General features: G+C 38.5%; 1 protein-coding gene across 1 annotated transcript in view; it reads left to right on the top strand.

The window, feature by feature from the left end:
* Nucleotides 1–25,520, top strand: part of MYT1L (myelin transcription factor 1 like) — a 295,677-nt gene that overhangs the window by 267,834 nt on the left and 2,323 nt on the right. The window contains exons 17-20 of the mRNA XM_083857754.1: nucleotides 612–695; nucleotides 2,016–2,237; nucleotides 18,445–18,536; nucleotides 21,495–21,598. Of these exons, the coding sequence (XP_083713880.1) occupies nucleotides 612–695; nucleotides 2,016–2,237; nucleotides 18,445–18,536; nucleotides 21,495–21,598 (502 nt within the window). The remainder of the gene's footprint in view (nucleotides 1–611; nucleotides 696–2,015; nucleotides 2,238–18,444; nucleotides 18,537–21,494; nucleotides 21,599–25,520) is intronic.

The raw sequence follows: 25,520 nt of genomic DNA, 5'->3' as shown, positions 1-25,520 counted from the left end.
CATGTAACATTGGTTAGCCTAACATATAACTTCATCTCTACCAAATCGTTTTCTTTGGGTGAATTCTGAGCACTTGAACCTGTTCTCTGTAAGGCTTTGAAAGCTCTGAGCTCTGTCATGTTTTTATTCAATCATACTATAGAATTGTTATGTTCTGTTTGGGAAGTTTTGATAATGTTACTAATGTGCTCCCAAGAGAAATCATTAGTCTTACAACGAGATACTCCTGTGTTTCTGTTCTTCCATCCCTTTCAGACATAGAGGACATAATGTCTCTCAGCCCTGGCTTCTATTCCTTTTAAAGATGCCAGTGCTGCTGCTGAGGCAGCTGAAGGAATTATTGGGGAGATGGTTTAAGAGCTGCCGTCCCTGACTCCTTGGGGAGTTCCTGTGTGTGTGGACTGCACAGCACCAGGAGTTCTGTCCTGTCACGGACCCACACATGTGGATGCCCTAGTGGCTGTTGCAGCTCTCCTTTTTAACGTACCTGAGCTTTGATTGTGGAAACCGGACAGGATTGCCTATTTTGCCAGTTTCTTGGATAAAGTGTGTTCCTGTAAAGTGTACCCAAGAATGAGAAATTGCATTGTAATATGTTTTCTTTTACACAGTCTTTCAGGCTGTCCACGAGCAAAGAAAAGTGGAATCAGGATAGCACAAAGCAAGGAAGACAAAGAAGACCAAGAGCCAATTAGGTGAGAACAAATATTGTCAAAGGGCCTGTGTATGTTTTATAAGGTCTTATATATCTTCAGGGCTTTTTAAGGCATTGATTTCTATGAGCAAATCTAATAGCTGTGCTCATTGTTTCAGCAAAGGAAACAGCATTAGCTAAGGGTACGACCATCTGTAATTTAGAAATAGCTTAATTCTTCATTTTCACATGATATTAAAAAATCACTTAGATCTTTGTCTCCTAAATGCCCCCTAAATATGTTTGCATACTATAGGCAAACCATATATGCTAAATAAAGGTAGTTATGAGAATAGAGAATTGAGTGTTTATATGAGACTGCTGCAACAAATCTGATTTTTCATGCAGTTTGCAAGAGAAACAAATGCCTACCTTGGTTTCTTCTTGCAAGGCACTCTGATATCAGTGGCCACTGAACTTGGTGGACTTAATGGCTGCTTAGACCATTCAGGACCAGATCCTCAGTGCTCAGTGTAGAGTTGCAGGAATATTTTAGTTCACAAATAGTGACGTAATTAGCCTTTAGTTTAGATGTGTGTTACATAGCAGCATACTGGAAAAAAAAAAGCCTTAATTTTCTTTATACATTTCACTTTGAAGATTCTAACTTGTTCCTTCTAACCTTGGTTATTTGGTTTTTAGTATGCAGAGTATACAGAGCAGTATACAGAGCAAATGTGTAGGGGGATTCCCAAGTAAGAAAAACCATCAGATGAATACAGAACTGCCTTCACTGGTCTCTGGGCTGTAGCACAGTTTCATATCATCACCCCTATTCAAAGAGTGGTTAAAGGAGCTCAGCATTTCTAATGAGATGCTCTGATCACATCATAAGTAACTGTGTATATGTGACATTTTCATGACTTCAGAGAAGTCTTCTTTGGGTTCCATACCTATAAATAAAATGTACCAAGGATTATATTAAGTAGTATTTTATGCTTATAGGGGCTTTATGGACAATTTTGCTGCTGATCAGAGCTCAGTAGCAAGTATTTCAATTCCACTGTGATATTTACTGTGATAAACTCTTGCAATTCAAATACATATCTCAGTCCTTTTGTTGCAATTGCATAATTTCAACAGCTGTGACTGCATCTACTGGCTAGTCTCCTTAGAATTTATAAAAAAACTTTTTTTTTTCTTCAAATTGTAAAGTTCTGCTTGTAATTTTATCCACTGCAGAGTATCTTAACTACTTTTGTGACCACAGTGTAGGATAATTCTTTCCTTTTTGTGTCAGGCTTATTTTGACCTTGTTGTAGAGGGTACCAGGTATATAATGGCAAGACAATAAAGTTTATCTCATCTATCTGCTATACAGATGTCCAGTGCCTGGCTGTGATGGTCAGGGCCATATAACTGGAAAGTACGCGTCCCATCGCAGTGCATCGGGGTGTCCTCTTGCTGCCAAAAGGCAAAAGGATGGGTACCTAAATGGCTCACAGTTCTCTTGGAAGTCAGTGAAGACGGAAGGAATGTCATGTCCAACACCAGGATGTGATGGCTCAGGACATGTCAGTGGTAGTTTTCTTACTCATCGTAGGTGAGTAACTATGACTTATGTTTTTCACATTTATTTTTTTAAATCAGATTTTAAATACAGCTTTTTGTCATGGCATTTCTTGGTTCCTTTTGAATTTCATTACTACATTAAAAAATAATCTGCTTACGTGTATTTGTCAGTATCTGGAAATCCAGACATGCAAGTTTTTTATGCAGATACAGATCTGCATTTGAATCTATAATATATAGAAAATTTTAGGGGAAAAATCATGCACAACAGTAAGTTCCTATTGCTTTATTGCATATTTCTGGACAAATTACCTTGTGGTAGACATTGTAAGACAGATCGGAGTCCTCCTTCTTTTCAGAGATGTCAAACACATTCTTGATTCTCAAACATCAGAGCATGGAACTGAAGAATATTAGGAAAGACTTACATAAAACCAAACTACTTTCATTAATTTGGTAATGAACATGTTTGTTGAAAACTATATATGTAGAATATAGAACATTATTTAAAACTAATGAAATGTAAACATTTGAGAAAAGAAATTCAAAGCTTGATTTTTCATAAACTCAGCAGAAATAAGAGAACTTCAGTGATAACATTTTTCATAGCTTGTAAAAGGAGGAGAAAGTGGCCAGTCTATTAGGGATAAAACTTGCTGCCATTTTAGATATTAGATTATAAAGAAATAAGGATTTTCTTGAGTTCTGGCTGGGAATCTAGGCCTGAAATTACTATAATGTCAGAGCAAATTTCTTATTATATAATCGCTCATATAGAACTCTATTACTTCAAATATGTCAAGCTGATGTCCCTAATTTGTCACCCTCTCCAGGCAGACCTCAGTTGAACTTCTGTACCCTTCAGTTAGCTAAGCCAATTTGATCTTGTTTTGTAGTCAGTTCTAGACACAGAGGTGAAAAGAGTACTTGTTCCTTCTCTTGCCTGTAACTATTTCCTTTGATTCTTTCTTTGACAATCCTTTACAGCTTCACTCAGAAAGAAGCCTTATCCTTACTTCAACCTCTCCAAAATTTGTGCATATAATTCCTATTTATTGTTTAGGCTCAGAGTTGTTTTTTTACTCAGTGTTTTATGGTGTCTACCATGAAGGGAATCTGGTCCATGACCTGAGGTATTACCTAAGTAGCCAAATGTATTACAAAGCCTGCAACTCCCAGAGGCTTTAGGAAGAAGAAGATGCAAAACTGACCATTTATGCAGATACCACATGTGGGTTTAAGTTTCTGAATTTCAGTAAAACACCAATATTAGTGTTCATATTTCAGTTTGACTTTCTTCATAATGATGTAACATTATTTAACTCAGAGACATAGTACTTACAGTTTGTTTCAAGGAGAAAAATCTTGCAAAAAGAATAACTAACTTCTAAAAGAAATGTACTGATAATAAGTTTAACAATTTAAGGGGCAAATTGTTGCCAGAGTTTTTTTTTAAGGAATGCTTTAATTAAAAAAACAAAAAACAAAAAACAAAAACAAAAAAAAAAAAAAACAAAAAAAAAAAAAAAACAAAAAACAAAAAAAAAAACAACACCACAACCTAATAGAGTAAACTAAATATGACATTTAGCTACAGAGCAGCCATGTGTGTTTTTTAGCACCACTATCTTAAGTAGAAACAGAGACTTGTATATGGCTTACCTTATAAGATCAGTTTTTGGACAAAAAGTTCTGTTGTTAGAGGAGAGTACCACAATATGAAAGATTGCTTTCAATCAGAAAAAATTGATGAAGTAGACTGATCCTACTTAATTGTCTTGATGTAACAAAGGGCATTGTATTCTAAGCTGTGAGCAATTTGAACAACTTCTTGAAGCTTCCATAAGCAGTGGTAATATTAATAACAAGCCATATAATTTTAAAAACATTATAGTTCTTGTAGAATTCTTAAGGCTGTTAAAGTAGTTGGTTCATTTGCTCACACAAAGAAAAGCACATGGAGCCATTTTAGATGCCTTTAGTTGCTTATATGGCCTCCAGCTGCTGCTCAGAAAGGTAGGTCCAGTGTAATATGTATCAGCCCTTAGTGATTTATCTTCTCAAATAGTGTTCCATGCCTGTATATGGACAACTGAATCAAACACTGCGTGTAGGATTGAATGTCAGAACAGTTCACCTACCTTAAGAATCTGCTTGTACAATATGTAGGATGCATTTACTCCCCTTTCAGGATCAATGGATCCTGGAGAATTGACCACTTCAGTGAAGTAGGCACCAGCCTTTAATCAGTTGTACCGTAACTGTGACTGAGTTTGTCAAGAGGGAGTGGTTTTCCCTGCCTACAAATAGGTACTTTATGCCATTTGAAGTGTTCCTGGGCATGCAGCCATACTGGGCTGGCTAAAATGACTGAAGACTTGTGAGACACTCCATTCTTTGATTATGACAGCTGAGAGCTGAATGTGCCTGGTAGGGGATCTACAGAGGTGCTGGTCTTGTTAAATGAACGGGCCCCAGAGCTCCATGGCAACTTTGACACATAGTTCTCATGAAGATGTTTAAACCCAGGTGTCATAATCTGGAGCTTGATCCCACCTAAATCACAGACTCTCCGTTTTCTTACATAAGAATGAAACACTCCTTCACTTCAGGTGTATCCATTCTAACAGACTGTGGTCCCATCTTCTACTGTTTGTAGCATTTTCCTGTACAGCCATGGCTTAAATCTCAAATTTTTACCTTCTGAGGAGAAGCAATGCTATGCCAGTTACACAGTGAGGCCAGATTTATGGACATTCTTTTGGAGGTAGAGGTGGTTTCAGCATGCAAGAGGGAAGGCAGGGCTGTAGCCTTTCACTGAGCTAGTAAAAGCTCCTCAGGAAGGAGTAGTTAAGGTCTTCATTTTTGCCTGTACACCTTGGTGCTCTCCTATTAGGATTTTTTCCTCCCCTGTGGAAATATTTTTTTATCAGCAGACTTCTCTAAGCATATATATAAACATTCATTGCATGTGTAGTTGTCCCTTACATCTTCTCCAAGATTTTTATATTTTGCCGTTTGTAGATAGCTGTTAATGTGCTGTTATTAAAACAGCTGTAATACTCTGGAACTGAACAGCCAACTGGCTTGTGAAAATGATGCCAGCGGTTGAATTTATCAAATATATATTAGGAAAGATGTTTTTCAGGTAAAGATTTCTTAGAGCTGCCATTGACATTGTACACATGATATCATTGCACTGGACACCAGAGATGATCCACAAGGGCTGGTAAATCAATAAAAACCTTCTCCAACTGGTATGTAGGCGGGAATTTAAATATATGCATATTCCTACATTCACACTAATGAAGAAGAATTAAGTAGCCAATGAAAAAAGTCATAAATTTCAGTGAATTTTGAATCCTACCTTATGATCAAAGTACCAACAAAAGTTTTTTGTTTTTAACATTTCATTGCCTGTTTGCAGAAATTTCTGTAAATATTTTCATTTTGTCAAGAAGTTTTCATTAGGAAAGAATGGAAACAGAGAGTTATCAGGAGGAACTTAAAGCATAGGATTAAGTGTGTTATGCTCCAAAAATGAGCTTCTGCTAGGAAGAGAGGCCAGTATGAAATTAGATGACCTATCAGCAATATGAAAATGAATTGGAAGGCATGTAAGCATGGAATCAGTAGATAAATTAAATAGGTTTTAATGAAATGTAAATTGCCTATTATACTGTAGCATTGCAGTTTAGTTCTTGAACAGACCCTTACATCCCTATATTTGATTTAAGAAGGTTTTTATGGATGGTATCATTTCTAGTGCTGTGATCAGTGGGGACTTTCTCAGAATATACTTGGATTTAGCAACCCTGCTCCTTAGCACAGGGAGCGAATGTGCTTGTGCTGACTTCAGTGGAAATTACCTGCAGAAGTGCCTTTTCAGATCTAAAACTGTGTTCTTGCTCCCATCTTCAGCTCACTTTTATTTACCTCAATGTCCATCCATTTCAAACACATTAATGTAGCTTTTAAATTCCCTTTACTAAGGAAAACTGTTGTGGTTTAACCCCAGTCAGAACCCCAGCCCCACAGAGTTGCTTGCTCACTTCCAGCAAGATGGGGGAGAGAATCTGAACTGTGAAAGTGAGAAAACTCATGGATGGAGATTAATAGGTAAAGAAAAAGCCACACTCACAAGCAAAGCAAAACAAGGAATTGATTCACTGCTTCCCATGGGCAGTCAGGTGTTCAGCCATCCCCAGGAAAGCATGGCTCAAGTAATGGTGTCTTGGGAAGACAAACACCATCACTCCAAATGTCCTCCCTTTCCTCCTTCTTCCTCGAACTGTGTATATTGAGCATGACACCATATGTTGTAGGATATCCCTGGGGTCAGTTGGGATCAGCTGTCCCACCTGTGTCCTCACCCAGCTCCCAACTTGTGCACCCCCAGCCCCATCAATAGTGAAGTGGAGTGAGAAGCACAAAAAGCCTTGAGTCTGTGTGAGTTCTCCTCAGCAGTAAGGAAAACATCCCTGAATTACCCATGCTGTTTCCAGCACAAATCAAAAACACAGCCTCATACCAACTACTCTGATGAACTCTATTCCAGCCAAAGACAGTACAAAAAAATGTTAGTAGAGCTGTAATATACAAGAGATGATCAAATTATAAGTATTTTTCCCATTAACAAGCTAATGCTGAATAGAGATGAAAACGTAGAGATGGGTGATTTTTCTTCAGTGAATCTGTATCCTTGGTGAGGAGAGTAGGACTCCAAGTTCCATGAAAAGTTTATAGAATGGGATTTGTATTTGAGCAGCAAGGGCATGCCACTGTGTTTGCAAAATGTCTAGGTGTGCTGGGGGGAAGCAATGGACATCATCTACTGCCTTTTACCTTCTGAAGGAACTTATGTAGAAATTATCGAGTAGTTATGGGAGATGATTACATATGACACTTGTTACAGGCTATTCACTTTATGCATAGGAGGGTTTAGTTAACAATAAGGCTGTCAGCAAGTCCATGGGAAGTTCACTCAGTTCAGCACATGTATGTATTACCACACATGTATGTCCTGAGGTGAAGGAGCACTGCCAGTGTTGTTTCCTCCAAAAATTCTGTGTTAGTCATAGCTCTTAGTTGCACACCTGCAACTAAGCCTGGGAACAGACAGATTATGAAAAGAGGAAAAGACAAAAAAAAAACCCAAATAAATCTCAAGGCAGGAGCTGCCCTCTGCAGCTGCTTTCTGGAAGCTGGCTGATACCTACTCTCACATGGATCCTCAGAGGACCTCTAAGTTCTCAAACACTCAAAGCATTTAGGTGACAATTGTGAGGGAAGAAGGTTGGAGATGCAGATTTTTCATATGCAGATCATTTTTCTCATTAAATATGCTCTACTAGAAATAGATAGTGCATAAAAATCCTCTGTGATCATCCTCAGCTTCTGAAGAGAAGATTTGCAAATACCACTCAAAGTCAAACCTCCTAGTGCTCAGAACCATAGAATAGCATCTCACCCCAGGGTTTGTCTGGGGTGGGTGCCCCCAAAGAGGCAGTAGCTCTGTAATACAAATGCTTTACAAAGCACAGGCTAGTGGCTGCAAATTTTCTCCCAAATTGTTGTAGAGCTTTCTATATTTGCCTGAAGTCACATCCTGTCTTAAAAGCAACATTTATCAACTTCAGCATTTATAAACATGAAAATGCTTATCATTAGGTCTGCAACGGCTCTCCGGCCTGTCCACATCTTTTTGCATAGTGTGAGCCTAAACTGAGCACCGTGTTCCAGGAGTGGCCTGACAAGCACTGAGTGGGACGATGACTTCTGTGTCTCTGTGGTGATGCTCTTGTTGGTGCAGCCCAGTGCCCTGCTGGCTCTGTGTGCCACAGCAGCTCCACTCACACTGAGCTTGTCATCCCCAGGACCCCTGGGTCCCTTTCCACAGCCAGGTAGGTCCCAGCCTGTGCTGCACTTCTGAATATTTTCCCAGGGGCAAGACTTTATATTTGTCTTGGTTGAACTTCATTAAGGTTCTTGTCAGCTCACTCTCCCAGCCCATCCAGGTCTTCCTGCAGTGTGACTTTCCCTTCCAAAGAGTTGACTTCCCTACTCAGTTTGGTATCATTGTCAAACTTCATCAGGATACACTTGATGCCATTGTCCAGATCACTTATAAAGGTTGTAAACAGGGTTAGGCCCAGCATCGATCTCTGGAAGACCCCACTTGTGGCAGGTTGCCAGTTTGAAAAGGAGTTGTTTACCACCACCCTGTGTGCAATCTCTCAGCCAGTTCCCTACCCACTACACAGACCACTTGTCCAGACCATAACACATGTTTCTCTAGGAGGAGGCCATGGGAAACCATATCAAAGCCTTCGAGAAACCCAGGTAGACAATGTCCATTGGTCACCACCCTCACCTGCCACTGCATCAACCCGCATCACCGCATCAACCAAACAAGTTACTTTGTCACAAAAAGCAAATTTGCTTTTGCAGGTTTGTCAAGCATGGCTGGCCCTTGGTGAATCTGTACTGGCTTTTCCCAATCACGTGCTTCATCTGACTTGTGACAGCCCCCAGAAGGATTTATTCCATCATTTTCCAGAGACTGAAAAAAGGCTGAAGGGCCTGTTGATGTTTCTTTAAGCCCCTCTTGTAGGTGGGGTTGTCACTATCTCTCTTCCAGTTTTCTGGACTATCCCCCGATCTCCACAACTTCTCAAAGATTATGAAAAGGCTTGCAACATCAGCCAGTGCTCCTCACACCCTCGGGTGGGCAATGTCAGGGCCCATGGATTTGTAGTGCCAAACTCCTGTAACAGTTCACTTGCAGCTCTTCCATCACCAATGTTCGGTCTGTGTTGACATCAACCTGGAATTTGTTCCAAAAGTCTGGGGCCCAACAGTGTTGGTAAAGACAGATGTGAAAGAAGTGTCAAGAACTGCTGTCTTTTCTGCATTGCTGGTGACTAATTCACTCTTCCCATATAACAGTGTGCCAATATTTTCCTTGTTTCCACTTGCTCTCTATGTACCTAAAGAACCATTTCTTGGAGGCTTTTACATTTCTGGTCAATTTCAATTTGAGCTGAGCTTTTGCTATTCCATCTGCATCTTTGAATCTCGTAGCAACAGCCTTGTCATTCCCAGTGGGTATTTGCCCACTTTTCCATCTCTGGTCCACTTCTCTTTTGGTTTTGATCTGACCCAGAAGCACAGTCAAGACAATTGTGAGCACCCTGTAAAACACAAAGGATCCAAACTACCAGATGAATTCTCAAAGTACTCTAAACTTTCCAAAATACCCTATTTGTCAGGAGTTTGTGTCCAGCAATATCTTTTGAAAGGTGTTCCTGTGCTGTACACTGAAAATGGTAAAAACTTTGCAGAGAGAAATATATTTTTTTTCTATTTATGAAACATAAATACAGTCAAACTCCAGATTTGTAAGAAGCTTTTAATATGCAATGGATTAAAGTGTTTGATTGCATCTATTTCTAGCCAAGTCTCTTGTCTGGTCAGCTCTTGTCCATGCTTTTATTTGTTGCTACAGTAAGTTGACAGAGTGCCGCATTTGTGTCAAAATTAATTCACTCTTAGTTCTCAGTGTTTTACTTTTTCTCCGGTAGGCTTTTTAAGTTGTTTATGGTGTTTGTTCATTTGGTCTTAATCTTCCTGTCCTCTCCCTGCCATTGATTTATTTTGCTGTTTCCCATCTCTTAGTTTTTCCTACAAGCTGTTCATTGCAATTCATCAGGAGAACATCATACATCAAGAGTATAGAAGAACTAACCAAATTCACTGCATTTAATAGTAGCTACAACTGACAATGATAAGCATCATCATGATGGCATCATTAAAAGATGAAAGGCATGGAAGTGCATTGACATTTCCAAGATGACAAGGAAAGAAATGTCACAATTGAATGTAATATTAATATACATAAAGAAAAGAAATTAAAATCTGTGAGGTGGGTCCTGAAATGCAAAGGATTTTTTTGCTTATTAATTTTGTGTTGACCTTAAAGGAAAAGGGTCTTCCTAAACCTCTTTTCGACCCCTTCCTCTTCTCATCCTCCTTCTCTCCTACTATAGTGTTCTGGCCCTCTTCCCTTCTCTGTCCCTGTGGCTCCTGTTCAATCTTCTTACTTCTGAGCTTCTCAGTCCCCAGCATTTGCAGTAGTTGGTGCACTGGCAGAACAGGATAGGCAGTCTCAGGCATTGCTTCCAACAAGCATTCTTCTACTCCAGGCCTGGCAGCCCTGAACAGGGCTGGTGGCAGGGGAGGCTCCCATTTATACACACAAAGTACATGGAGGGTCTGGTGCTAAACACTAACTCACATCCACTTAGCATGTCCAAGGGACAGTCTGTCAGAGGCCTATAGCTCTGCCCAATCCACCTTTGTTTTCGTGAGGACAGCAGAATGCATCTCTAAACTCGGAGCAACACCCCATGAAATGTCATTTCTTGCTCCAATTCGCGGACAGTTATTCATGGAATTATTTGGACTTTTTTTGTTCTCCACAGTAGGGACAAAATAATGTATATGGACAAAACAGTGGTATAGAAGTATATTCTGGCCTGACAGTTACCACTGAAGATTTCAGTCAGATCAGTTAAAATTTGGCAAAATTTAGAAGTGACTAAATGCAGAACCTGGTTGTTGGAAGAGTTAGGCCCTTTGCAGGTAGTTCTGCCAGCTCTTTTCATTATGAGCTGGAAGAAAGAGAGAATAGCATTTTAATCAGATGTACCATTTGTTAAGCTGGAAGGCTCTTGATAGTAAGATAATCTAAAAGGACTTGAGGTTTACTTATCTTGGGAAAGTCACAGAGAAAATAATATGAAATCCTTGTTAGAAAAAGCAGAGTGCACAATATAAACAAGAAAAATCATTTTGCTTAGCAGATCTGACAAATTACAGCAGATAGCAATTGTACAGGTGTTTGCAATGTGACACCTCCTTGATTTCAGGCACTTAGAGGAAGCTGTCTGGTTATAAGTCTGCTTGTCCTCATTCCAGACATAGCTCATAAAAAAGCAGAGAATACAGGATGGCTTTTTAGATTTCAGGAGGGATGAATTTTCCTCTTGAAATACATTTTTCTCCTTGCTGGCTATACAAAGTGTTTAGAGAAATTATGCTTCATTTTAAGTGCCAAAGCGAGCTGTACTTGGTCACTAAATAGATCACTTGAAATTTTCAGCCATCTAAGAGCAGTAATCAGTGGTGTGTGACTAAACATACACCTTACCTATTTATTCACAGGGAAGTCTCAACCTTTCTTCCTATTCAACAGCCCAGTAAATCCATTGGTCTTCAGGCCATCTGTCCTGTTGTAGGCAGTCACCGGACAGGAGAGAGGCTGATAAGCTTTGAGAAGCCAGCCCCCAGCTCCTGGGGCACTCAGCTGTGCCCCATTAAGTGCATGGCTTAGTGCTGGGGCCACCTGTAAGTCATGTAATGTGCTGCACTGGGTACTCACTCACCAAAGAGTAAATGAGAGATTTTTGAACAGTTGTTCCACACTGGGCAAGAGCCAAACCTCTTTCCCTCTTCAGGGATGATACAGGTCAGAGCTCATTAACACATGTAAGAAGCCCACCCACAAAGCCTCTTTGCTGACTAAGCAGCTTCAGTTAACTAAATATGATGTAAATTTGCCAAGGGACTACAGTGCCCAGCTGAAGGGCACCTTTGGCAATGCTCTTACAGTTCCAGCATTTCAAGATTCATTAATCCTTTTACTGGTGTATATTTATGCCCCAGGAGGATTCCGTTCAAATTCAGGCTGCTCCCAGGGCCTTTTCTCTCAGCTTTGCCATGTTAACAATTCTGCATAATTCCTATTTTTGTTTTTCTTATCTGATGCCTGCTTTGTTCTTTTGTTATGAGGGATAGGCGTAATTACACTATCTTACCTTTTGAATCTCCAGTAAAAAAACCCAAATACTTTCTCTTCTTCTGGGTGGCCATTCACTCTCTCTTGATGTGTATTTGGTGCCTGACTGACCAGATTTTAATGCTGATTCAACCCTCCCCCCCACTAAAATAAGAATATAGTTCTTTCCAGAAAGTTTTTCTGAAACAATGATCAGATATTATTAAAATAATTTTGAAAATCTTGCATTTTGTTTTAATCATAACAGCTATATATTTTTATGGCCATTTGGGTAGCGGATTTTTCTTACTTCTGAAGGAAACATTTATTTAAACAGAATAAAATCTTAGCTACTTTTCTCAGAACCTTTGGAAAACAACGTGAATTAGGAGCTGTCACTTTCCACATTACATCAGGCTTTTAGTATTTTTACCTTAGATTTCCCTCCTGACTCAAAATCGAAGTTTATCACAGCAAGCATTCAGGTGTGAGTTGTAAATGCACCCAAAGAAACCCAAAACAAATCAAAAAGCCCACAAAAAACCCCAACCAACCAACCAACCAACCAACCAACCAACCAACCAACCAACCAACCAGCTTCAGCCAGGAAACAAGACCTATAAAGGGCCACATTAATAAAAATCATTCATTTCCAGCGAAGAATTATGAAACTGAGCTAAAGAGATTGTTTTTTTCACCCAACGCCACACAAAGGCAGCTGGGGTTGTGTGACAAGAAGAGATTCCTCTGTGAGTCACAGCAATCTCCATGAAAACAAAACTACCTTGTTTGCAGAACCTCTCTCCTGGATTCCCTTTCCTTCACATCTCAGTAAGAACCTGGGGAAAAGCCAATCACCCTTGAATGTAAATAAAAATGAGTGCTGGTTTAGGGAGGGTTCCTTTTATCTCTGCTGGAGTTGTGCATAGAGTATTTTATCCCTTAAGGTGTATAGCAGAATTTACTCATGGGAATAAGGAAGTCACTAAAGCTGACACCCTTCAACATAGAAAAAAAAGAGTAGCTCATGGATTTAATATTAAACCAAGGAATGGGCTACTTTGATCACTGAGTTTGATCTCTTAACTTGAACTTCAAACATTAGCAAATAGTTGAGGAGCTTAGTCGTAAAAGTAAGGTTTCAGCCATTAACAAAATAAAAGTCATTCTCACTGTGATTTGTATTTCCCTGAATTTCAAAAGGATTTACATCTGGGGCTTGTTTTGAATATATCTTTAATTAAAAGAGATCCCTTGAAAGTGACTTGTTCCTTTCTCTAGCCTATAGACAATGCTATTTGTAGTAAATAGAAGAAATGTTTAATTTTCTTTTTGAAAAATCACTGTGGTAGTGAATCTATAAACACCTTGCAGGGTTTATAAAATTTGTCCTCAGGATGCTTTTTGGGTACTCCAGGTTGAGGCTCTGGTTTCTTTACATGCTGTTATTTCGTTATTTTTAAACTTCAACACTTGACATACCAAATATAAAAATTTTAAAAATAAAATAGAAATAAAATATAAAAATTATAAAAATTATCTCTATATATAATTTTTTAAAAGGTAATATATTTGACCTTTATCTCTCCTCCACCAAAACACCCATACATCTACTTCTCTATTTGGAAGATGTTTTCTTCACTTGACAAGCCAAGTGCAAATTGTCCACCTTCAAGAGGAACTCAACTGCATCTGTCTACTGAGGAAAAAATATATATTTAACACACAGCTGGAACCCAGATAACTAGAATCAGTCAGCTAGACAATTGCTCCACTTGATCAATGATCCTCCACTCTGATGACCTCTGTTGTTTGCATCCCTGAAGACAGTGCAATTACATTCTTGAAACAGTTCAGGATTTTAGCCCACATTTATTTATTTATTTATTTATTTATTTATAAACTAAATTTCTTGTATACCCCTTTTCCCCCACTAATTTTCATTTTATTTTTAAACAAATTTCATCCTATTTCCAAATCCACTGAATATAAGGCAAGGCACTGGTTGCAGTAAGATAACCACAGTGCTAAAACAGAAAGAAAATTCATTCTTCACCTTATGTTCAACTCTAATAAATACAATCACTATATAGTCTTCATAGTATTTTGTAAGTTATGGCAGAGGGTGGTTTTCTAGGATGATGTGCCAGACAATACTTTTCTTTCTCAAATTAGAGGTTAAGCCCAACAATAAGAACCAAGACATTGCATACCAGCAAAATAAGGTGCTGATGGTCATCTGGTTGTTGATACAGCAGAGACTGACAGCTCTTGGTGAATGAGAAACTCAGAGGGAGTCAGGAGTTGGCTGCTGGTGCTTCTTATAGCCCACTAAAATGCTGTGGCTTCAAGTACTGTGGCATCCAGAGTCTGACAGAGATAATTCATGGTTTGGTACATTTATACTGAATTTATTGCAGCAGTACCCCAGCAATGTTATTAGAAAGCCTAAGTCATTTTTATTATGGAAAGAATACTCAACTGTGTTTATATGTTCTTGTGATTTCTTGTGTGTATGAGAATAATAGCAGGAGCAATTAATTTTATTAAGTATTTGCTGGAATGAATAATTATGTAAAAGTTAGTGTAAAGTTTGAAAACCTCTGACAAACATCAAATGTAAAGGCTTCAAACTTAATAATAGAAAATCCTGAGATGAAAGGGACCCACAAGGATCATCGAAGACCCAAGAATCCTACCAGGTGCCTGAGAGTATTGTCCAAACACTTCTTGAAATCCATCAGGCTGTGACACTTCCCTGGGGGAGCCTGTTCCAGTCCCCAACCATCCTCGGGGTGAGGAACCTTTTCCTAATATCCAACCTCAACCTCCCCTGATACAGCTTCATAGCATACCTAATGTGAAGATAAATATTATCCTTAACAAAACTATTACCTAGATATTTCTCATAGTAATTTTTATTATTATTTTTTGAGATATTTAAGCATGTACTGCATAGCTCTTAAAGCACTGAAATAGCTTTCACTTGTATTCTTTTGTTTGCCAGTCACAGGAAAAAAAAATAAAATCATATCTACTCCTGTCTATTTCCATTCTTCTGTCTCCTTCTATGCCTCAGTCTTCTAGAAATCTCAAGCAACTCTCAGTCTCACTGGGATCTAAATTCAAGCTTTTTTGGTTATCTTTACACCTCTGTAGGGTTCAGCCTTTGTACAACATCCCACTTTTGGTGCAACACTGACTTGACCTTGTTTTTCATCTTCCCATATATCCTGAGCTCTTTTGGCTGTTTACAATTCAAGGAGTGGTTGCCTTCAGTAGAAGTAAGCATAGTCAATAAGATAAAATGAAAGAGGTAGAATGTCCTTGCAGAGTAGAAGCTTATTCTAAAAGTCCTAATTTACTTTTTAATTATTTTAAACAGTTTGGGTAACTTAATTAAGAACAGAGGGAAGCAAAAGGGGTGCACATTGCTATCTTTGACTAATTAATTTCTAAAAATTTAAACAAGTTAAATAAACTATAGTGAAAGTCAATACTCTTAATTTAGGTTACTAACTTGGTATCTGCTTCACTGAAACTCAAAGTGCCTGTCTCAGGAAAGTGAGCTCATCTGCTTACAATACAATATACAATTAATGAAGAGAGAGATTTGCCAGAAAAGATCTGCAGAGGAAGGCAGTGGCATAGTCTGGCTTTGGTGCCTTCCTCTGTGGTGAGCAGGATACCTTTGGGAGTTTTGAATGCTTTCTTAAATTGCATAAAACCACTGGAAAATTTAGGACCATCTGTTCAATCATGGCCTCTTCTAAGGACAGACATGTAACAAGCTAAAGGTAGTCATAGAGGTGCATGAGGCACAAGTTAAAGCCATGCATGTAAGGATTGGGGAAGCAAAAAGAGGAAGCTTGTGGATTAGGCATACAGACGCATTGCAAAAAAATCATTTTGGTTGAAGACCTCCTCTGTCTAAAAACTAATCTGGCTACAGAATGTGGAAGCCTTCTGCATCCTCACTAGTATGCCCCAAAAATAGGCAGCCCTTTGCCTTTCCTCTTACTAACTTATGATTCATCTGAGTGCCTCCAGAAGAAGGTAGATAATCCATGCAGAAAGACTCTTCAACAGTTCCAGCAGCAAGGATGGAGCACAGTTTAGGCAGAGGGCATCTGGTGCCAGGGTGCCTGAACTGCAGCCAAGCTACAGGTGCTCCATACATGCCTATCCCAGCAATACATCTCTCTCCAGTGGTGATGGGCCATGGACAGTTGCTGTTTGGCAGCTAGAATGTGACCACCCTATTTTGTGGAAAAGGAAAGCTTAGTATTGCACATACAGAACCTTCTACCTTGTACCTGGGGCCTCAGGGTTAGAGCACACCTTGGAGCACTCTGGGCACACCAGTGGAGAGATGACTTTCCAGACTAGATGAGAGGATATGTACAGGTTTAGGCAGTCCTGAAAACTTGGCATGTAGAACCATGGCCTGGGGCTAAGACTGGGTCCTTGGCACCAAAATTTGGATTTAGGCATGCTGAATTACACAGTAGATTTCTAATACTTCTGAACAAATTTGATTTGTTTGATTATTTTTCTTTGCTCTCAGGTGTGCTGTTCTAGCATCCAGGTTTCTTGATGGTCTGTTTGAATGCTGTACCAATAGGTTGATTTTATTTGAGGGGTTGTCATCAGTCAAGACTTCTAGAGAGGAAAAGGCTACAGAACAAGATGAGAGTAAACTAATGCAGTTGTTATAATCCCCAGTAATACTAACTTCTTCTGAAAAAGAGTGAGGACAAAATATGAGAAAATTCATTAAATCCACTGAAAGGTTACACAAATTAAGTCAGTTAAATAGTGCAGAAACTTTGCATATACTGTTATCCCATTTCTTTCTCTGTGCCAACATTTTTTTCCCAAAACACCAGATCCTCTCCTCCTTAATCGTCTTCAAGGCTCCCTTTGACACTCTAAGAGAACAGTTGTTTCCAGTCACACATTTTGGAGTAGTAATTTGGCATCCTACCAACTAGGCCGCAGCCAAAAGCTACTAGGTCATGCCACTTCTTGATACTAGTATTATTTTATTAACATCTTCTTAGTCACAAGGCTGTATAAAATGTTGAACACAGATTCTTTTGCTGAGAAAATAATTTTTAATATATTTTTCTAAGAGCAATCTTTTTTTGTATGACTGTACTTGATAGTAGCCCAGGCTTTTCAGAGAAACATTTTCAATAATCAAACACTATAGCTAAATCAGAAGAATTTATTTAAAGGGGAGTTGCATCTTTGTCTAAAGAAATGCTTTTAATCAAAGACCACTTTCCTCCATATTACAGAGGGATTATTTGTGTATTAGATTTCAATCTGATTTGCACAATTAAAAATTGAAAAAAAAGGTGTTTCTTTGGATCTGAAGAGGAAATCTAAATGTGCCTGTATGCAATGAAAAGTACATAACCTTACTCAGTTTGCATGGCTATGAAAACTGAAATGTTGAGATGACAGGAAATTGTTTAGCAAACTTTCAAATTCTCTTCACTAAGGCTAAAGCTTCCTCAGAATTAGATTATAGCTTTCCATCATTAAATTAGATTGAATATATATTTTCTCTTATCTGCAATAGTGCAACTACATAAAAGATGTGATTTTGGAAAAAGGGGGTAGTTTGGTGTACCATTTTTTGTTAAATACTGAGCACTGTCTGATCTGTATTTTAATTTTTACAATAAAGCCTGCTAGGACTGCGTTTGCTGTCAAAATGTTTTCTACAAGGTAATTTAAAAGCTTAGTATTTTGGCAATGTGAGAGAGAAGAGATAACTGAAGGTACATCCGTAAATGTAACAAATATGCATTATAAGACATATTTACCCCCATTAAAAGAAGATAATTCTTATTTGAATGACTTTTCTTGGGCACCAACAAAAAGCCAACACATAATTATTGCCATTTTAAGAAAAAGAATAGAAAAGGGCAATTTAGCCAGCTCAGTAGGAGATATTCACAAAGAAAAGCAGTTTATAACAGCATTTGTCAGTGAGAGGTAGCCCATGTCCTCTTCTCTCAGTTCCATGTGTGAACATTTGAATCAAAAAAGGGTGGAAGTTCAGAACAAGGACATGTAAATTCAGTTGAAAGTATTTACACAATAACTGCTTTTAAAATAAAACATTTTATTAAAACTATTTTGTCTTAAGAAAATTGAACTGTATATCTGACTTTTATATTAGCTGTCTATGCAAAAAGAATTTGGAAGAAAAACAAAACAATGAAATCACTACTGGTAAGTCCTTTTTCTTTTCAGACTAGTGCACTCTTTCAGTGCTAGGCAGTGAAGATAAACTGTGTCTCTGATACTGTTTTTATTACAGGTTTGGATTACAGATTTCTTTTCAATGACCTGTCAAAATTAACAAGCTCCTTACTGTTCACAGTTTATCAGGATGCCCCAGAGCTACTTCAGCAATGAAGAAAGCAAAGCTGTCTGGAGAACAAATGCTAACAATAAAGCAGCGGGCCAGTAATGGTAAATTTTTAATCATTATGTTCTTAAATACTAATTCTCTGTAAACTAAAGTTACTGTTACTCTATTGCCTTTTTTCCTACATGTATAAATCCACTCATATAAATTGTGAACTCACTGTCAGTAGAAGTGAAACCAGGTCTTATGCCCTGGAAACCTGAACCAGGAGTAGAGCAGTTAGATTATGTCTATATAGATCTAAAACTCTAGAATATTTCAAAGTAGAATATATCATTATAATTTGCTGGTTCCCATTTCATTCAGCAAAGAGCAATAGTTAGTCTTATATTGTTGCAAGATTCAGAAGAGAAAAAGGTTTATTTCCAGAATCTCAGTTCCTCCTGAGCTCCCTTGAATTCATTTGGACCTATGGCTCTATAACCCTCTGGCAGATAGAAATGGCTTTGTGCCATTTCAGCTCCAGTAATCTGCAATTATTCCTGGGAAGCTTGAATTGCAGGGACAATGATGAAAGTAACTTGGATGAAAGTCAGGATAGTACCCTGGTAGTTGAAGGGCAGTAAAAGCAAAATGTAGGTGCTTCAGTTCAAGTAAGTAATATGATAAAGACTTGTCTGGGAGGTGTAAAGTCCTGAGTTTTCTTGGAAAACTATATAGTCACTTAGTCTGTGACAATGCATTCCTTCTTAAATGTTGGTGTTTAGAGCCACAGAGCATTTGAATGCAGTGCAGGAGCACCTCAGCCCACATGGCCAGCACAGCTGGAGAAAGCACTGGCTGTCTTTGTTCATGAGCTTGTAACCAAGGAATGCAAGATCTGGATGTTATTTTCTCTACACCTTGGGTAGTATTGAAAACTATAAGTATGTGCCATGCTCAGGAAGAATGCCTTAAGGAGTAATATGTGGATATTTTGGCTACTTGGACACATGGACTGCCTGAGCAACCCAGTGGCCTTCCATGATGGGGTGACTATGTCAATGGAGAAGGGAGGAGCTACAGATGTCACTTCCTGGACTTCTGTAAAGCCACAGCCATGGCCTCCCACAACATCCTTCTCTCTGAATTGGAGATGGATTTGATAGGTGTAGTGTTAGGTGAACAAGGAATTGGTTGGATTGTCACATCCAGAAGGGTAGTGGTCAATGGCTCAGAGTCCCAATGGACATCAGTGACAACAATTGTCCCTTAGGGGTCTGTATTGGGCCAGTGTTGTTTAATATCTGTATTGATGACATAGACAAAAGGATTGAGTGCACCCTCAGCAAATTTGCAGATGACACCAAGCTGTGGTGCAGTGACACTCCTGAAGGACAGGATGCCATCCAGAGGGACCTGGACAAGCTGGAGAAGTGGCCCATGGGAATCTCAGGAGGTTTAACCAGGGCAAGGTGCTGCACCTGGCTCGGGGTAAGCCAGTATCAACACAGGGTGGGGATGAACAGATCCAGAGCAGCCCTGCCCAGAAGGATTTGGGGGTGCAGGGGGGGTGAGAGGATGGACATGACCCAGCCATGTGCCCTCACAGCCTGGAGAGTCAAACATGTCCTGGGCTGCACCAAAGGCAACTTGGGCAGAGGTGAGGGAGGGGGTTCTGCCCCTCTGCCCTGCTCTGGTGAGACCCCACCTGCAGGGCTGCATCAGCTCTGGGAGCCCAGCACAGGAGGGACAGGGACCTGTTGGAAAGAGTCCAGAGGAGGCCACAAAGATGATCAGAGGGATGGAGCACCTCTGCTGTGAGGAAAGACTGAGAGAAAGGGGATTGTTCAGCCTGAAAAAGAGATGGCTTAGAGGTGACCTAATTGCAGCCTTCCAGCTGGAGAAGGACTTTTTACAAGGGCACATGGTGGCAGGAAAAATGCAAGGGGCTTCAAACTGCAAGAGTGTAGGTTTAGATTAGGTATTAGGAAAATACTCTTTACTGTGAGAGTGGTGAGACACCGGAACAGGTTGTCCACAAAAACTGTGGCTTTCTCATCCCTGGAACTGTTTCAGGCCAGGATGGATGGGGCTCTGAGAAATCTGGTCTAGTGAAAGGTGTCCCAGCCCGTGGCAGAGGGTTTGAAACTAGATAATCTTTAAGGTCCCTTCCAACCCAAGCCATTCTATGATTCTATGACATGTTTCGTATCAGAGTCAGGCACTGTGGGAAAAGGTGTGAAAGATTCACACCAGCAGAAGAAGAGAGTGGGAACAGAAGTTTCTCTGGCTTCAGGTGTTCAAATCACACTTTGACTTGAGAAAAAACAGATCTATCTGTCTCTTCCAATAATTATTTTATTCTTGTTATATTAATTATAAGGATAAGTAAATTAAACTGTTACTGTTTATTCCTATCTGAATTTTTAGAAATGCAGATACTTTTAAAATTCTGTAGTTTTTAATATTTATGTCACAAAATGTGATAAAGCACTTCCATTTTGCAAATTACTGTATATATTTTTATTTAATAACACCTTTCTGAACCTTTCATGAACCATTCTGATCCTTCGTCAAGCATTAAAAACAACTGCAGAATTACAATATATCCCAGTACATCAAAAAAATTTCCCTTTGTTGAGAATTAATTCTGAATTAGTTACAGGTCCTCTTGATATTGCTGTAATATGAAGAGATTACCATGTTAAGATTTTTTACTTTCCTTCAGAAGATCTGTAAGTGAGCACACACTTTAAATAAATTACATATGACAGTGGAGCAAAAATTGTTCTTGCAGGTGCATTTCTTATAATATAAAGTTAAGTGAGTGTATATGAAGTTGAAGGTCATTTTGATCCTCCAGGCATTCTCAACACTTTTCACTGGGAATTGCTGCAATTTTAAAAGGAAAAGTAGTGGGAAATACTTTTTTTTAACTGGAGAATGCAAGTTTGAAGAATGCTTCCTGTTTCTTTTTTGCTTGAAATAAATTGATTTTCAAATATGGAAATAATTAATTCACTGAACTCTGATTTAAACCTTAATTATTTTAACACACTTTTTATTTTTATGTCACACAGGTATAGAAAATGATGAAGAAATTAAACAGTTAGATGAAGAAATCAAAGAACTAAATGAATCCAACTCCCAGATGGAAGCTGATATGATTAAACTCAGAACTCAGGTAACAGTTTTATGAAGCCCTAAATTCAAGCTGCTTTTTCTACATGACTGATTAAAAAACACAGGAAATATATTGTTCCCTTTTATATTTCTTATATATTGATATCTATGCATAATTTTCTATTTATAAAATTTGAAAACAGTGTTCATTATACAATTTTCACATCAGTCACCAAGAGTAAAAAAACCAAAAAGAATTCAGCAAAATACATTATTTAAAATAATGGCAAAACATGACCTATTTTGGTCAGCTTGGTATTTCCCCTTGATAAGGTTATGCCTTTCTAATAGCAGTTAAAATATTGTGTGACAACATGGTCATTAACATAAGCTACAAGGTGAAGGAGCCCAGATGAACAACATGGCTTTTTCCATGCCTTACAGAGGAAATTTAGACAGAGAAGTGAGTACCTGTTACACTTCATGATGGGATACACTAAATGCAGCCCTTGGCAGCAGTAGTGGTTCCAGAGATCCAGCTTAATTCTTTTTCATTCCACGTAAATTTTTTAGGGGGAAAAAAAGCAGAAAACCTAACATTAGACTATTAACTAAAATTCCATTATTCAGCAGTCCTAAAACTGGATGGAAAAAGCAAAAGAAGAAAATCAGTTGAATTCCCTTAGAATTTTTCAGCGTCAAGCATAGATTCTGGTGCTTGTCTCTTTACATGAGTTGCACACAGATACCAATAGTAAAATTCATCATAGTCACCCTTTGTCAGTCTTTAGTCCCATGATCATAGTCACTCAAATGATCTCAATGGAAACAGAGTGAACCATTCCTTGTTCTTTGTCTCCTGCTTATGGAGATAGGCACCATGTTCATTCTCCTTCTCCTCTTGTACAGTCATAAATACAAGGCAGGATCTACTTCTTCAACTTATTTGATTTCTAAACCTTAGCCAGAACGATACTGAAACCTCACTTCTTCTTTATGCTGCATTCAGAGTTCTGCTGCCATTATTCAGCCTTCATAGGATTTGATTCATGGTTTACACAGTTTCCTGGTGTGACCAACTATAACTGTAGGGTAATGAGGACAAAATCTACAAGAACATAAAGCAAGAAAAATCACTGTCAGGAAAATTACAAATATTTCTCTTGAGAAATTTGGTCATAAATTTTGAATCTGGCAGCTTCCAATTGCCCTATGCCTTCTTCTGGTTAATACACTGAAGATACTAATCACCTGCAGACTAATTTAGCTGAGTTTTTTAAAAATGAGAAACAGTTTGGCTGTTACATGTACATTAGGTAAATGCTCCAGTTGTCAGTAATTTACTGCACTTTTAATTTTATATTTGGCCAGATAAATTGAAAAATAAAGCCATGATCACATTATCACAGGCATGAACATGTACTGAGTTTCAGAGATTTATCTAGGAATTTCACATCAAGCTTTGATCTGAAATGCGTACAGGAGCCATACTTTAGCGGTCTCAGTTCCAGCTTCAGACTAGTGCCGTTGCATATTCTTAGAAATCAGATTAGGCACTTTGTGGGACCACTGAATGTTCTTGGTAAAAGAAAGCTCAGCTGGTGATTTTACCATTACGTTAAAGGGATATTTTTCACACTTCAGTGCAGCAGATTTAGAAAAAGGGTAGATTAAAATGATTAATGAGATTTTTAAAAGTAGAGGTACAGGAGACCATGAAAAACATTATTTGTCCACCAGGCATCTTTACTTCTTAAGATTTTCCTAAACTAAACCTGACAGATGCTTGTCTAACCTGTTCTTTATTTCCCATACTAGAAATTCCACAATTTCTAAGTAATCTGGTCTAATACTTATCTGTTTTTACTCAGCTAGCTACTAAGGCCCTGCAGAGAATCCAGAGTTAAACTTCACAAAAAAATTCAGAGGCCTTATCTTCGAATTCATACACTCTCCTGAAGATAAGAAATTTACATTTACAGCACATAGACAATTACATCATAGTCATTATCAAACTATTAAGGGGGTCAAAGTCAACAGTACCCTTTATTTGCAAAAATAAAATTATATTAGACGTAACAAAATGTTTGCTGATAAACCTTTGGAAAATCATTGTGTAACTCAGATTTCAGTAAGACTTGACAAATGGGGAACATGCAGTGGGAAACAGTGGAAGTTATGTGAACACCAGAAGTAGCAACATTCTTGTTTGATATAGATATGCAACCCATATGGTTGTAAGTGCCAGTTAAAGTTTTTCACATGACAGGAACAGGAAATTCTTCATGTAGAATTTTTCTATTTAATAAAGTGAAAAGTCAAGCCTTTTTTTTAGTTGGAGCAGTTGTAAGACTCTCCTTTACTCAGCTGCCTTTTTACTTAAGACTTTGGAGAAACTATTTTTAACCTAAAATCTTCTAGTAAATTTGTTCAAATTTAACATGCAAATATGAGAGGAACAGAAGAAACACATAAAGGGGAGGGGGGAAGAACAAATCTGCAAATTATGTCTTTCATACAGGCAACGGATTATCCTGTTTTCAGAATACATACAAGTAAACCTTTCCTAGTGTTAGCATAAAATGGGTGGGTGGGGGGGGGATTTCAGCCTTTAAGCAAACAAATACAATAATTAAATTTAAAGCAGATGAACTTACAGATGAATACTAAGTGAAGTAGTGAGATATGCTGATCATCTGCCACTGTATTTGCAGATACTCAGCATCTCATGAAAAAAGCAAAAAAGATTATTCAAGTTGCAATGCTTAGGTAGATGGAAAATCTCTAGAATGGCATCTCCTGCTGAAGTTAGTGTGAGGTGGCTGCAGTAGCCATACTGAAGTGAGCCTTCATTGGCACCAGACAACTCATTCTGGTCTCTAATATAAAAAGAAAATCAGGATAGGTACTGGAGTATGACTTGACTCTAAAAAGTGCCTATGAAAGATGTAGATTTGCATCTAGAAATCTGTAGAAAGGCAGATTGCATTTTGATATAGCACTTTCCTCCAATATAAACAAGCTGAAAGCAAAACAAAAGGGGAGGAGGATCAGGTGTCTAGGTTCAAAGATGAAGAAAGTATTTTCCTTACTGATGTATTTTGTGGAAAGAGCTCAGAATCAACTAATTGTGACAAAACCAAGTCCCTACAATACTGGCAACTTGGATTAACTGCAGTATGCACCTGTAGTCAAGGCAAGAGATACTAGGAGACTGTTTATGTAGACACATCACTTTTCAAAATTACTTCTATCAACTGATGGGCTGTATTTCCATAAGTAGATTGAAAGTTTGAGTCCAAAATAAAACATACCTCTGACTACCCGACTGTGCCACCAGTTTCCAGACATTTACTCATCCACAGTCAAGTTATTATGCTCTTAAGAGCCTATACCCTTCTGCCTATTACTGCTGCACAAACTTCTGACCTTTCCATCATAATTTTAATTGTATCAATTCTTCCCATAGCTCACTCTTTAGGCCAGTGTAGAAATGGATAAACCTCATTTTGAGAATTCAAAACCTTGTGTTCTTTGGCATTTTTTCCACTTCACTGGTTTCTTTTTTCTTGTCAATGCATATTTTAACCTACACACACACAGAGCACACTGTACACTCTGTAATAGATGTTAACAGTTATCACTCCATGTGGAAAGTTAGGACAGGGCTACAGAGGAAAGTGCAGACAGATGTGAGTGAGCTCTGCATGTGCTCTTGATGAGTTGGACATAAGCCAGAGCTCATCTGAAATCCTTATAACTCCATTAGCACAATGCTCTCCACAAGCTCAGGGAAGCTTTCTCTCAGTGATGCTTTTAGCTCAAGCAGGGCACCATGCAAGGTCATAACTAATGTGTTTGGTCCCCTGGAAACAGACAGAGCACAGTCTCAGTTGTTTTCACCTGCACGTGTAGCAATGCCACAGGACTATGTGCAAATATTCTTCACGTTCTTCAGTTTTACAAGTCATTTTATCTATTGG

Source organism: Zosterops lateralis (assembly GCF_965231275.1).
Source record: "Zosterops lateralis genome assembly, chromosome: 3".
NCBI classification, from domain to species: Eukaryota; Metazoa; Chordata; class Aves; order Passeriformes; family Zosteropidae; genus Zosterops; species Zosterops lateralis.
This window is presented reverse-complemented; position numbering and strand designations above follow the sequence as displayed.